Genomic DNA, 15,367 nt, shown 5'->3' with positions numbered 1-15,367 from the left:
CTCTCCACAGCCACCGCAACACAACACATTTAACCATCATGACTCTTCGAGTAGATTTTCTCAAGGGCCCATGCATTTAAAGAGCAAAAAGGATTACAAATGAAAGCAATTTGCTAATGGGGGCTGTGGGAATTTTGCTGCTTGTTTGTGGTAAACATCTATTAGCTGAACACAGCATGGAGGGTGAGTGCTCTCAGTTTTCTCCTACTAAACTTTTCACTTATTTTTTATCAAGACAAACTTGATTTTAGCTTTGACAAAGTGTGATTTCCCAAACTGCAGCAAAAAATTGACAACAACTAAACATAGACGCCCAAAAATTAAACGAAGCAATAGCCTGTTAACATGAGCATAATTTATGTTTACAACCAAAAGCAGTTTTTTTTTTTTATATGAACTTACAGTATTTCGTGCCTTTCGATTTTTTGATCATGCCATATGTATATCTAATGACAAAAACAAAACAAAGTAAAGTTTAATCCATTTTTTAAAGGGCCTATATATTACAAATTAAACTTTTAAGTGTATTCTAAGGTTCATTCCTCACAAAAAAAACAACCCCAAAACGGTATTTTGATCCATTTACGCATTTCTGAATCTTCCTCTAATAACCTCTGAGCACCAGCCCCTCCCAATCCATGAAACCGAGTGGGTCCTCACATTGTGACATCACAAAGTGGGGAACCGCCCCTTCCCGAGAAGAGTTTGCACTGCCAGCTCCGCCTCCAGGCTAACACACACACACACACTTTCTCCGTGGAGCTAGCGGTGATCGGCTAAGCGCTTGCCTTTTACATAAACAACATGTCCATCTATCTTTGCAAAAGTTTGTTTTTGTGGACCAAACGCTGACATGCTGCCGAGGCCGGCTTTAAGTTGACGTCATGAAATGAGAGGTACCCACAAAGACTGAGGAGATAAAGGAGCTGCAAAAATAACTTATATTTCATAAAAAAAATCCTTTAGTGTGCCAAATGTAATATATTATCATATCAATGGATGGATATAGTTCACTCTGAAAGATTTAGAATAGCATGATAGATTTAAACAACTGGGAACGAATAACATTTGCAAAATATGCTTTTTGCACTGCAAAGATATTTTTTCACAAAAAAATGTGATCATATTTACCTATTGGTAAATCAAATTGAGTATTTGTTGTAGCTGTCTAGTTTTGGTACTTTTACTGGATATTTTGAAACAAATTTGCTCAATTAAATTAAATTCTTGCACAGATTTTTTTTGTAATATTAATAGGTTTTTTTTATAGTATAAGAAACAGAAAAAGATGGTTACAATGGGACATCGCTGATTGGAAAAGGATGTTTAATTTTTGACGTCTGAGTTTTTTCAAATGCGTCATATGCGTCTCGATGTCAGCCTACTTAAACTTATTTGATTAAGAAAAAACAGATCCAGTATGCCTTCGTTCCGTAAAAAATTGAAAAAGCATTTCGTAAAAAAAAAATATTTCCAGAAATCAAAACGAAATGTTAATAAGTGAAGCATAAGAAGAAACCAGACTTCAGGGTCACTGTAGATTCCCAAGATCCATCATCTGATACATAGCTTAGACTTTCATTAAAAGCCATTAAAAATAAAGGCTGCACGTTTTTTGGAAAATCCTGATGCAGACGTGGTTCTAACATCAAAAAGACTCAAAACCTGCGAGTTCCAAACTCATCATTAAAGGTGAACTGTCCTTTAAATGTTATTCGTCATTAAAGAGAGGATATTAGCGAGATGTGGCCTGCTTTGCATGGAGTGAAAATTAGATTAGCTGCTGACTTGCACAGTAAAAACACCCGGAGGGATCCGATGCCTGGGCAGAGACATCACCATTATTTTTAGTGAGGCATCTGTACCATTAGGTAACACCTGAGGTGGGATTCTGGAGAGTGGACTGGAGCTTTCCGTTTGGTATACTAATGACATATTCTGCTGCTTTTCAGGGATTTTATGCTCCCCTGTGAGGCCTGATAATATCTTATTCAGTGTGCATTAGTCCAAAGAGGCATGGCCTGAGAGTCATCTTATCCAAATCTCTGTTTACACAGATCTGGCATCTTCTTTTTCCCCGTCTTAGAAGTAATTCCCGACAAAGGATGCCTTACTTTCAGGGTCTGGACGGGAGCTTGACCTTTAGAAGTGTGTTACATGTGGAAACACTTCCCTGTCTTCTGGTTACAGCTCTGGGAACTATTGAGGCTGTGCAAAAACGAAGGCAGTAAAATTTCGCAACAACCGTTAAACGGAAGGCTAAAAGGAAGGATGATTCGTCGCGCTTTGCAGCTACGAGCCGAACACGTTATGGTCATCACGTTGTTTTTTAACACTGTTTTTATATTGGCCTCCAAGTGCAGATCTTTGGCTCATAGGGGTTTAGCGGTTTGTTTTAACAATCCGGTACAAATCATAATTTGTGGCTAATTTATAGTTACTATCGGTTTGAACGATCCGATTACCTGACTTGAAATTCCAGAACATCTTTAGCCACATTTCAATCAGTGTGACTTAAAGATAAATACCTGCGTAATGAACAGTACAGGTTAGGTTTTCCAAATTCCTTGTATTTCTTGCAAGATAATTTCGTGTGAATTAAATATGAAACGATTTCTATTCCTGCGATGCAATCAGATTGATCAGTCTGAGGTACAATCGAATAAAATCAACTTATACCATGAAAATATGATGCATAAAATAAACTGATTGTGTGGATCTTGGAAAATACCATTTTGATTGAGACATGGTAAGTTTATGTGACTATAACGTAAAAAAGACCAAGTGCACCACAGTGGACAACACACACATGTAATGCAGCAAAAACTGATCAGTCCGTCCTTCCAGTCCAAACTGTGGACTTTGGATTTAGCAAAGTCATGTGACCATACAGTGTGCTAGAATGTTCTAATAACTTTGGATTCTTTGGTTGAGGAAAAACAACAGTGGGCTGAACTTTAGGAAACTAAAATGTGATTGGATTTGACATTCATTCTAGTTTACTTGCTTGTTTGGACACATATTTCATTTACACTTGTTAACCACACACTGGACTGTAATGTTTCGTCCGCTGTGATGTCACCATGGTAACGAAGTCACATACAGGCAGAGTAAACCGAGTACTGATTAACGTCTTTACATTGTTGTAAAAGTGCTCCAAGAACTGGTGTGAAATTGTCCTAATATTGACAAAATGTATGGATTTTATTTTGTAACGATTTTATGACATTATAGGTCGACTGTATTAGCAACTTGTCTCAATCAGATCGATCCAGTTGCATTGTAGTAGTATAAATCGGTTGATCAATGTAGTTGATAAATTGTTACACCCCTATTGGCTTGCCATTGGTGCGTCCCAAAACTCACAACTGACAGTCGACAAACCAAAGATGAAGGTGATTCGCATGCAATTTTCTAAATATGTGCGAGTGCCAGTGTTGAACGACCCAGAGGATGGGTTGGGGTTAGGGTAAGGGTTAGGTTAATACGTGCGACCAACAACACCCATCCGAGTGGCTGACAGGAATTTCCATCAGTTTTTTGTGATGGTGCCAAATCTGAAGCCAGGACAAGACCAGAAATGTCTCACATACAGATAACCAATTAAAGTTTTTTCAGACCACCTTTTTCTTTCCTGGAAAAGGAAAAAGGAAGGGCTTGCATGGGAAGTGAAAGTATCCTCGAGTGCATCTGTGTTTTTGCAGGAAAGTGTGCATTTGGTTCTGGAGGTAAGCCCAAACATACAACTCTGCAAACTCCAAGCCCTCGTAAAAACACTCCAACAGAAACAGGTAAGGAAAATTATAATAAACTAGTTGGGAAACAAACCATTTTCATCTCTGAGTAACAGGATGATGAGTTTGTGGTTTGATATAGAGCATGATATTAAATAAATTCCATATTAATTTAAGTGTTTATGAATTAAAAAAGGGCAACTGTGATGATTGGACTTTCGTAGCAACATGATTGCAGCTCATAATCTCAGATTATGTTAACATTACCTTTTAGTCAACGTGATTTATTCAATTTACCTACCAAAATATACAGTAGAAAGCTTGTAGCGCAGATATACGTTAAAAACCCAGAAATTGATGCAGAACCAACCCAGAGAGCTGATGGCAGAACTGTCCTTTCATTTATTTTGATGTGCATCCTTTCAGAGGGGTGTGCTGTTTGTGTTGCTTGAGGAGTGTGCACTGCGGCCGTAGCCGTCTGCTAAAAGGCTTGTGGTTTACAGCGTCTAATCAATTTTAATCAAGGTCATTTCTCCAAAGCCAGACTCCCATATTATGTTTAAATGATAACAAAAAAAAGAGTCAATACCAGGCTGTTCAAAGAGGCGGAAGAATATCCATCACGTGGTTCCACTTTAATTACTGTCTAATCTTCAATATGTTATTGTAGTTCATTGATGGTTCATGATGATGTGGGAGATTAGTTCTGATCAAAGGAGGGGTGAGTAAATTCTGACACACGGGCACGTGCACGGTCTCATTTACAAATAAACAAAGCACATGTCAGTGACTGCAGAAAAAAAACAGATCAATGTCTTTTCTGTTATGAGTCGCTTATAGATCCTCTGGTGCGCTATAGATTCTGGTGGCATTTGGCATGCATGGAAACGCGCACAGAACGGAGAATAGACCCGTTCCTGGCCCTGTTGGACCGGTACTCACATCTTCCCATTTCATGAATTTGTTGCCCTTCTTGAGGCACTCCGGCACGCACACGGGCTTGAGCTGCAGCGCGTGAACTCCAGGCTGTGCCCCGGCCATCGACTCATCCACTCCTCTCGACGCGCGGCAAGAAATGAGTCACTTCCCCGTGCCCGCTGCCGGTGCCCGCTCCGATGCCCGTTCCTCCTCTGTAACGGTCTTAAACAGGCTGGCGGAAGCCCACTACTCCTGCCTGCTGGATGTCATACCCGCATTGGCGGCGGCGGCGCAGAGGACGCGGCGGAGCGGCACAGCTGACGCGCAGAGACGAGGAGGGCGCACGCGTGTCACAGACGGACAGAGTGGTGGAGAAAGGGAGGACATCTGAATGAGCTGCACGTCTGGCTTGGAATCGGATCCACTGGTGAGCACGAGGACCGGATCGATGCTTTAAGTGATCTGGCGCCTCCGTGCGTCCGCGGCCAAACAGGCGGAGGCAGAGAGACATCAGAGCACAGCGGAAGGAGCAGCAGGTGCATGCAACAGCAACCCACAGGTGTGGAAATACCTGGATTTTATTTCAGACATCAATCATTATTTGAGAAATGAGGTTTTTATTCTTTGAAACAAAAATTTGCTGTAAAATATCAACCCTTTTTTTTTTATCCTCATGGGATTTAAAGTTTATCTAAAATATTTGCTCTTACAAATGTAAATGCAATGCGATATTACATTAAGTTTGAAAAACAAATCATAATCAAATAAATGTAAGAAAAATATGAAAGGAAAATGTCCTGAGCAAGATAACGAGTCAAAAACAAACATGTCCGTCTTTGTAACAACTATGAGAAATGTATTGGTTTAGTTTGATAGAATAGAATAGAATAGAATAGAATAGAATAGAATAGAATAGAATAGAATAGAATAGGTCTTTTATAATACCTAAGGAAATTCAAACTCATCTCTTAATTTTACTGATTTTTTAATCCATTGGAATATTTAGAATATTACAATGAAAATACAAAATACATGTACATCAATTAATTAAAGTAAATATAAGGAAAAGTTCATAAAGATGTTAAAAAGATGATCATCTTAACAGTGTAATTCCTCATGGTCATAAATGGACTTTTTATAGTTATACAGTCAGTGAATTTAAATAACCCCACCCATATTGTAGTTGCCATAAACCGGTTCTTAAACCGGTTCTTATCATATATATATATATATATATATATATATATATATATATATATATATATATATATATATATATATATATATATATATATATATATATATTAAGCAAAAAATAATTTAGTCAGCCACCAAGTTCTCCCACTTAAAAAGATGTACTTATGAAATGTTGGTCTTTCGTGATCCAGGCATGATATTCGTAATAAGTGTTTCTTGTGTTCGTCATTCGTCGATGTTCGCAGATGAAGTCAGTTTTGAGCTGTTCAAAATTTTTTGTCTTTTGAGAATTACACAGTTTACGCGTATTTTACGTACTTTGTACACAATTATTTCTTAAATACGCAATTGTTCGTGATTTTTGCTATCCATGCGCGAATGTTTGTCTTTCCACGACCGTTCTACGTATGTCTAACAGACTTTTCACGCATGAACCACCGCTGTAAAACTTTCACATCACGTATAAGGCTCACATATCACATTAAAATTACGTAATTGATGCATGAATCACTAATGAATTGCATATAACCAGCGCAAAAAAATCAAGCACGCCCCATGTTCTTCATTGATTTACGTGTTCTTTGCGGGGTTTATTCTTATACTTCTGTGGTTTTAACATGGTTCATTTGCGAACATTGCACGAAATGAACCAGAACTTAACTAATTTTCTCTCACCTATGTTCACGTCTGACCAATTTTTATTCGTGCAATATGCGCAAAATGTACTTAGTGGCTGTGGGGCATGGCTTTTAGGTTGGGGGTGTGAGGGGCTGTAAGGGTGAGCCTATCAAGAGAAAGTGCTCAGCTATAGTTGACAGGAAGGGGTTGTTCCACACCAACAGTTTCACCCACAAATCAGAGTTGAATTTTGAATGAACTCCTGCCGCTCTGCAGAAACTGTGTCCTAGAAAGCGATCACAGGTTTTTAAAATTTGGCTGAAATCGGCATCATCACAACTAGAAGGAGGGGCTGAATTTCTCAGTTACACCTAATCATATCCCCGTGGTAGACCTCATCACAGCCACAGAAACGGCCATAAAGAGGAACAATTTGAATGGATCTCAAGCTGAAGAAATACGTCTCAAAATTTTGGCTCCATTGTCCAGTGCCAAACCACCACCTTCCAATCTTTCCTCAGATCAAAGAAAGGCCTTGACAGCTCTGGAGAAGGACCACAGTATCATTTTACCAGCGGATAAGGGGAGATGTACTGTGATCCTGAATGCGGTGGACTATGAAGCCAAAGTTAACAACCTACTAAGTGACACCACCACATATGAAGCACCAACCAGCGGCTACAAGAAAAAGGTTATAGACTGCCTGGAAAGACTGGAGAGAGATCAAGTCATCGACAAGCCACTATATTACAGACTGTACCCGGGTAATACCATTCCCTGCATCTATGGCCTCCCAAAAATACACAGGGAAGGAATACCACTGAGACCCATCGTCAGCAGCATTGACTCAATAACTTACAACATCGCCAAACACCTGGCTACTATTTTGGCCCCTCTGGTTGGCAACACAGAGCATCACGTCAGGAATTCACAAGATTTTGCAAACAAAGTCAAACATCTTCAGCTGGATTCTGACGAGACAATGGTGTGTTACGATGTAACTTCCCTCTTCCCCTGCATTCCCACCACCGAGGCAGTGATTTCAGTGAGGAAGAGATTACTGCAGGACTCTAAGTTACAAGACAGAAAAAATCTGACACCAGACCACATCTGCGAACTGCTGGAAGTGTGCTTCAACTCCACATATTTCCAATTCAGGGGAAACTTCTACAGGCAGAGGCACGGCTGTGTTAATGGGCTCTCCAATCTCGCCCATTGTGGCCAACTTGTACATGGAAGAAGTCGAGAGAAGAGCCCTGGACTCTTTCCCAGGTACCACTCCAAGCCACTGGTTCAGATATGTGGACGACACTTGGGTCAAGATCAAAATCAAGGAAGTGGAGGCTTTCACAGATCATATCAACGCAGTCGACAAAAACATAAAGTTCACCAGGGAAGACACAAAGGAGAACACCTTAGCCTTCTAGACTGTGCAGTGATCATTGGAGATGACAGACAGCTCCAGGTTGAAGTGTAAAGGAAGCCTACTCACACAGATCAGTACCTGTTATTTGATTCAAACCACCCTTTACAGCACAAACTAGGCATTATCAGGACGTTACAACACAGAGCCCAGGAGGTGCCCACAAGCTCTGACGGAAAGAAGAAGGAAGAGCAACATATCCACCAAGCCCTCCGAACCTGTGGATATCCCAACTGGGCATTCACCAGATCCCAACATACAATAAAACAAGACAAGAAGGAAAGGGAATAGTATTTCAATTCCTTATATCTCAGGCCTGTCTGAAAAATTAAAAATGATTTTCAGACAACATAACATCCCAGTTCATCTCAAACCAGTTAATACGCTCAGACAAAAACTGGTTCATCCAAAGGACAAAATTCCCAGCTTCAAACGGAGTAATGTTGAGTATCCACTGCAAAGAGAACTGCAATGAACAGTATATAGGAGAAACCAAACAACCTCTACACAAGCAGCTTTACCAACATCGCAGAGCCAACCCAAGTGGACCTGGGTCTGCAGTGCACCTCCACCTGAAGGCCACAAACCACTCATTCGAGGACAGTGAAGTCCGAATTCTAGCCAGAGAGAAAGGATGGTTTGAGCGAGGAGTGAAAGAAGCTATCTTTGTCAAGAAGGATGAACCTTCTCTTAATAACAACAGTGGTCTCAGGTTTATTCTTCCATCCATCTACGGCAGTGTTCTGAAGCCCAAACAAACCCAAGCAGTTCCACCTGGGTCATTAACAGCTGAAAGAGAGGACCAGTTTGGGGAGGGAGTCACTGCTCTCCAATCCCCAGCTGAGGACAAAGGACTCTTAACGACCAGAAACCATGTAGGCTAAGTTGACAATACCATCCAGTTTCAGGTCCGACTCCTCCCCCATGAGCACATATAAACCAGCTCTTTTACCAGCGAATTCAGAATTGACAAAGCCTTTTGGATAACGTCTTCTAACTTTAAAAACTAAGTCCATATGATAGCCCCTAAACCTACTACTATAATTCAACCAATTAAAAGACCACAGCTTTGAAAATACATCAAAGGATGGTCAGAGTGGGACTTTAAATCTTTGTCCCTTTTTTCTTCTGTCATGGGGTTCAGTTTGCTCATATTTCATGTGAATTAAAAACTGAGGTTTCCATCAACCTGTGCACATCTTCTGAAACTGGGTCATCCACCTTTACCTGTCATTACCATTGAGTTCACTCATCCCTACAGACACCTTCTGACATCTTCCCTTTGTGGAATTGTGTAGCAAACTGCCACATTTCTGGTTTGACGGAGGAATAATTAAATGAATTATAAAATAATTTTGGGTTGATGCCACTTTTCTAATGTAACTTTAGAAGATCTAGTCCAGAGATTCATTTATTTATTTTTATTTATTTATTTGTTCCTTTCATGAAAATTATTTATGCCCAAATGTTTACATGTTTGTTTTACCTATTCAACATTTTCATGATTGGAAGAGATGATAAACTTGAGATGGGGAAAAAGGATGTACTTCTTTTTTCCCTAAAAGTATTCAACAAAGTCAAGCGCGGCTAACCTTATTACATAAAACATAAACCCTCGAGGCCTTTCAACCACTCATAGCACATTTTCTTCACTTTGAAAAAAAAAGGGGGAAATGGAATTTCTGTGTCGTTGTGTCTCAATGCTGCTGATGGTCAGCTCCGTTCAGCGATAAAACCAAAGGGTTTGATGGGAGCAGATCCAGCAAAAACCAGTCATTTTGGGAATTGAGGATTTAGTTGAGTTAAAGTCATTTTTCACTTAAAGATCTGACATTTAGAACAATCTTAAAGCTAGTTAAGTGTTTAAGGTTCCACGGTTGCAGAGAGCCAGATCTCCATTCAGAAACAACACAGCGGTAGTGAGGTGAAGGATTAGCTTCATATGCGCTGACAGCAGTTTGAATCCTGCAGTGTCTTCAGCCACACATGAGAGGAAAAACTGGTCCTCGTCCTGGTCTTAGAATCCGGACGTGTTGCTCATCCAGAAACATAAATTCAGGATGAGGTTTTTTTTTAACCGTGGCTAGTGTGGAACTGCTGTGTCAGCTTCAGCGAACCCAGCTTTGAGCGCTGCTTCGTCCTTTGTCTTACTGCTGCACAGCAAAAATCAATCAAACAGACCCTTCCAACCGCTGGATCCACCCGCCCCGTCCGGCCGAGGGTGCAGCAGCTGCCAGATGACTCTGGACAAAACGGCAGGACAGAACCTGAAATGAATTATGCTGAGGCTGCAGAATCACCACTTCCCCTCTGGGCTTTGTGCTCCGGCAGAAAGGAGCTGCAAGATGCAGAAGCAAGCAGAGCATTGTGGGATTTTAACACCATATTAGTAATGGTGGCACAAAATGTTCTATTGTCTTTTTACCAAACTAAAATCACGTTTATTTTTATTATTTCAGACAGACGTGAAGGATGAACGGTTGGTGTCTAAATGAGCTCATTTCTATAAGTACAGCAGAATTCAAAAAGAGTGTGTTAGCACCATCTAGTGGAGGTTTATTGCAGGTGCAGGTTGAGATTAATCCAAAAATTGAAGAAAGATTGGAGTTTTTGAAGCTTTATTCTAAGACATTTAATATGAATCTGCACACAAAAGTAGGTAGAAAGAAGAAAAAAATTATATTTTCCCTCCCTTTTTCAGATTATTTCCTGTTCAATTTTGTAGTTATGTGTTTGTATAAAATGGACAAATATGTTTGAAACATTGTAAAAGAAAATGTGTTTATTCATACTCAGCTAATGCTTCACAGTGAGCCATTATAAATTGTTACCCTAAATGTTATTTCAACACAGAAATGAATCAGGATAATAACTCAACTGGCAATTTGTTGTATTTTTTCCAGTACTTTGAAACATTATTTCAACTTTGAAAAACGATTCTCAGTCTATGTTTACAATAATTTCTAAAGTGTTTTTTTCCCCAGCATCTTTATTTCATGTATGATCTCCCTAAACCCCAATTATTACACATTTTGCTTTCTTTTACTTGGAGTCCTTCAAGCTGCTTCATTTTTAAACGGATGTTAACTTTAGAAAAAGAGTAAAAATCATAAAGATCAGACTTGAAATTGGGCCGAGAAAGAAAATAGTTTAAAAGAAATGCCATAAGAAAAAAAAAATGTTTGCATCCTTAATGTTGATTTTTTTATTTTAGTTGAAAGACCCACTCTGATAAAAATCCTGTTTTTGGTGTTTTGTTCTGTTTTGTTGTATTTTTCTGATGGAGGACAATTGTTAAGAAAATTTAGCAGAAAAATTGCATTTCTGAGTATTTCTATATTAAAATTGTTGTGAATCTGGAGCAGACGGAAAAAAAATTAAAGGTCCGTATTTGTGACGTGAATGATACGCTGAGTTCTGAGCAATGGGGAGAGGAAGGGGGGCGGGGTTGCCCCCCTGGTGAAATTCTCCTGCCGTTCTGCAGAAACTGGGTTTTGGATTTTGGCTAAAAACGAGTCATAATTAAAGTGTTGGATTTTGACGACTTTTTTTTTTGATGAGGAAAGAAACTGTTTGAGGTAGAAGAAAACAGCTTCTATTGGTGAATCCCTGCTCATAGATGTCATAAATCTGTGTTGCTTTTCTGACTCTGACATCCATCCACAGACACTTTCCCGTCTCCAAGCTGCCCCCCAGTGACTCGCTGAGACGCGAGCGCTCCTCCCCAGAGGAAATAGCTGCAAACACGGATGAAGCTGCTCCTGAAGCTGCAGCGTCCACTAATTACAAAGAGAAACGTGATGCAACCGAGGAATGTTGACCCTTTTTCATGTGTGCAGGGGAAAACAATGGTTCATGGCCATGCCCGGTAATTTAGTGACTACAGTTTATTTGCTTTTGCATTACAAACCATCAACTCGGGGATGCTAAATGGGTGCACTTCAAAGGAGTTCCTGCAGCACTCATACTCATAAAATAGTGCTTAAGTATTGGCAGTCCTAGCTACTACTTAGAGAACACAAATTCTTCAAAGACTCCAGGAATGTGGTTTTAGCCTATAAAAAGACCAAAGTCGCTCAGAGACTTTCAAGTTGAGAACAGGGAGGGTAGTTCTGGTTCACCAGCAGGGGGTGCTGCAGAATAACCTTAAAAACTCCCAGGGTGCGAGGACCTCATTGTCCATTCAATCGACATCCCTGGTAACTAGCATAACGCGGAACATGTGCGTTGAAAAACGATATCTTAAAAAGCTAACAGCTTGCAGGAGGAGGCCCCGGGTTTGTGGTTGAGGTCAAATTATGAGTTGAAAGAAAAATGCTCTTTCCTCTCCATATGTGCGTCTGCTCAGAGAAGTGTGTTATTTTTAACGTCATTCACACCTGAAGCCTTGCAGCAACTGTGAGAAGCGGAACGTGTTACGTCCTCGCGACGGACCGCTTCTGAGGTTTTCTCCAAAAAGTGAGCCAACAAGAGGAGTTCCTGCCGTCTGAAAACATCAGACGCATGCAAGCAAAAGCAAAAGCAGTCGCATGTCAGGGGGTAGATCCTGGTGGCAGAGCACTGGAGAGAAAACAAACAAACCCCACAGAGCGGCGGGGAAGGGGGTGGAGTGAAGGCACGAGGGAGGCCTCTTCCAGTGTAATTCAAGTTCAATAACTGACCTCTGACCTCACTCGAACTCAGGTTACTCAGCTCTGCTGAGACGGATTACAAACGAGGCCCATTTTCCTCACAGCTGTGTGCGCTCTTCCCATGCGCACACACACACACAAAACAAAAACAACACAAAAAGGTCACTTGGTAATGTCAACACTTAACTAAGTATTCTCGAATATCAAATGGCGCCTGGGATGACAGGTCTCCAATCTGCACACATTTCTGGCATGATGTAAAGAAACCGGGACCACACAGGGCCCTTTCACGGGCAGGAAGCGGAGGACATCGTTCACCTGCGCGGCGGCAGCAGCTGGGCCGGTTTCACTCTGTCAGAAATAACTTATTACGTGGCCGTCAGCGGCATCCCAGGAACAAAACACACGTTTGGAGCTGATCCGGGGGCGCAGAGCTTCAGCAGGAAAACTTGTGTTAGCATGACTGCAGCCACGTGTTTGAAGCAAAGAGAGGGAGAAGCAGATCTCCTGACAAATAAAAGATTAAAACACATTTTTGACCATGTTGGTAAGATTTGCATTTTTAAAAAAAACAACTAAAGGTTTCATGCTTGTGCTGCAACAGTAGATGGGGCTGCAGTCCTTCAGCTCCTTTGCCTTTTTTTTTCTTTTTGCCATTGGACAATATTCATGAAGCAAAAAAGGAAACCATGAAATAAAGCGATGGCAGCGAAGCAAGTGTCCACTTTTTTCCATTTGCATAATTACAGCTTATCCCACAGGAGCTCAAGGAGGGTAAAATAAATCATCTTTGCAGAGCTGGAGGCCACTAAACTGAATGTTTTCTGGTAAGGCGAAATGAAATCGAGTTCTTGTGTCTCCTCAGCTGGCTGTTATTTTCTGTCACAGCTTGCTTGTATGCCATTCCTCTTGTCCTTTTAAAATGACCTAAAGTCCAGTTTCAATCTCATATCTGACTCAGAAAGTCAGAACTCTTCAATTGGACGTGTTTCTTTAACATTTGATGCGATTCTACGGAGCCGTCCAGGTGCCAGTGGTTAAAAAGAAAATAGATCTGACACACTGTGCGTACGGTTTGTCCGATCTATTTTCTTTGTTTAAACCACTGGCACCAGGAGGGCTCCATATGATTGTTACAAGCAGACGTGCCAACCATCAATGCACAAAAGGCTTGTGGTCCAAAACCGGCTGGGGCGCGGATCAAGGCGAGGCGTGGAAATCCTCTGCGCTCCGATGGCTAAAGTTAACTCCTCGCTGATGGAGCCTAGAAACCGATTTCAGGTCGCTTTTGGGACCAGAAAACGGTTTAATTCTTTGGATTAGTCAGCATGGGGGCAAACCGGTCATAGGTGTGTGTGTGCCTTTGGGCCAGGAGCTCAGGTTGAAGCTTTGTGCTGAGGTGGAGCTTCAGGAGGCTCTAAATCCTTTAGAGAAAGAAAATGTTGATGTTTACATCCTCGCCGTAACCCCATCTTGGCCTCTTCACTCAAGCATTCCTGCCATAGCTGTGACATAAGCTCTAAAACAGCAGAGGGACGGTGAAGACGGCCCCTAATCGCAGCCACAGGGCGCCCCCATGATAACAATGCAACCTCTGAAACCCCCTATTCTTCAGTTCACACCTGAGTGTCACTGTGTGTTGTTTGCTTTTGATAAATATAATAAAAATGACCCAAAAAAAAATAGAAATTGCCTTTTTTTCATAAAAATTGAGAAAAATCACATTTTTCTTGTGGACCAACTCTCGTTGTAAACTGGTTTAGATCCGACCCGTTTGGATCCAACAGCCGGTCCGATAAGGGACACGTATGGATCCACATCTCCAAACTGCAGGAAAGCTGCTGGAACCGAACGACGGCACAGATCCACCAAGACCAACGACACAAATGTGAACCATCAAAGGAAAAGATCCTGTCCAGTCAGCAGTTTTCGCAGAAACGGATAATTCTGACAAATACTGTAAAGAAATTAGTTTTCAGAGTGCTTCATTAAAATGTTGCTGTTTTTTAACCAAAAAATGGAATATGTTAAACTGCTAAAAAATAAATATTTCTCTCAAAATATAAAGCAAATTTAGAGCACAACAGATCTTTTTTTTTTCCACACAGCAATTAACCATCAGTTTGGTTTTGGCTACATGACCTTGAGACATTTTCAAACTGCTTCCAAGCTATAATTCTTCCATCCATTTAGTCAACTACCTGTTGTCACCTCCCCAGACAAAGGACATCCTACAGAGAGCTGCACTGCCACGCACACATATGACGCTGTGGAAGGTCAATACTCTAAAGCAGAATCAGTCACGGTTACAGGTTCACGGAGACATCAGCATCTTTCTACCAGGTAATGAGAGTTTACTTCCAAGACACTTTATGAAAAGGGTCCCATCGTTATGAACCATTAATTAACAATTAAAGAGGGAACATACAACTAAGTGAATTACTTGTTGCATAAGTAAACTTTTGTCACAAGAACAGGCTGGATCCAACTGCAGCAGGTTTATTAGCTCAGCTTAAAGTCCACAAAGCTAAATCAGGGTCAGGCAGGCAGGCAGGAGTCGATAACAGGCATAAGATCTGTTCACTACGACCTGTCGCCTGCAGGTCGGGTTCACCTAGCGGTCTGCGATCTTGTCTCTTCGTTTCCATATCCATCCGTAAAAGGGCGGTTGCGATGAGCGCATAAGGTTGAATAATAAACATTAGTTCACTGGATACTAATGCTTTAGGTAATACACTTGAAGTGCCTGTTAACAGTTTATTAGTCCTTAATTATGCAGTAACTAACATTAACAATGGAACCTTTTGTAAAGTGTGGGAAACAATGCACAGGTAGGGGGCAAACAT

General features: G+C 40.9%; 1 protein-coding gene across 4 annotated transcripts in view; it reads right to left on the bottom strand.

Moving 5' to 3' along the window:
- The window catches only part of plcb1l (phospholipase C beta 1-like), a 192,232-nt gene that overhangs the window by 120,270 nt on the left and 56,595 nt on the right, over window positions 1–15,367 (bottom strand). For 3 of the 4 annotated variants that reach the window (XR_002872859.2, XM_023952847.2, XM_023952846.2), the window contains exon 1: window positions 4,677–5,116. The exons of the other annotated variant lie outside the window; for it this stretch is intronic. Coding sequence is in view for 2 of the 3 variants with exons in the window: in XM_023952847.2 (XP_023808615.1) it covers window positions 4,677–4,775 (99 nt within the window). In the remaining variant the exon portion in view is untranslated. Of the gene's footprint in view, window positions 1–4,676; window positions 5,117–15,367 lie in introns of those variants that run through there. 4 annotated transcript variants of the gene reach the window in all.

The sequence above is a fragment of the Oryzias latipes genome, chromosome 24 (assembly GCF_053564925.1).
Source record: "Oryzias latipes strain Hd-rR chromosome 24, Olatipes_Hd-rR_3.1".
Classification (NCBI taxonomy): Eukaryota; Metazoa; Chordata; class Actinopteri; order Beloniformes; family Adrianichthyidae; genus Oryzias; species Oryzias latipes.
The sequence above is the reverse complement of the archived record's forward strand: the minus strand, read 5'-3'. Positions and strand labels throughout refer to the sequence as shown.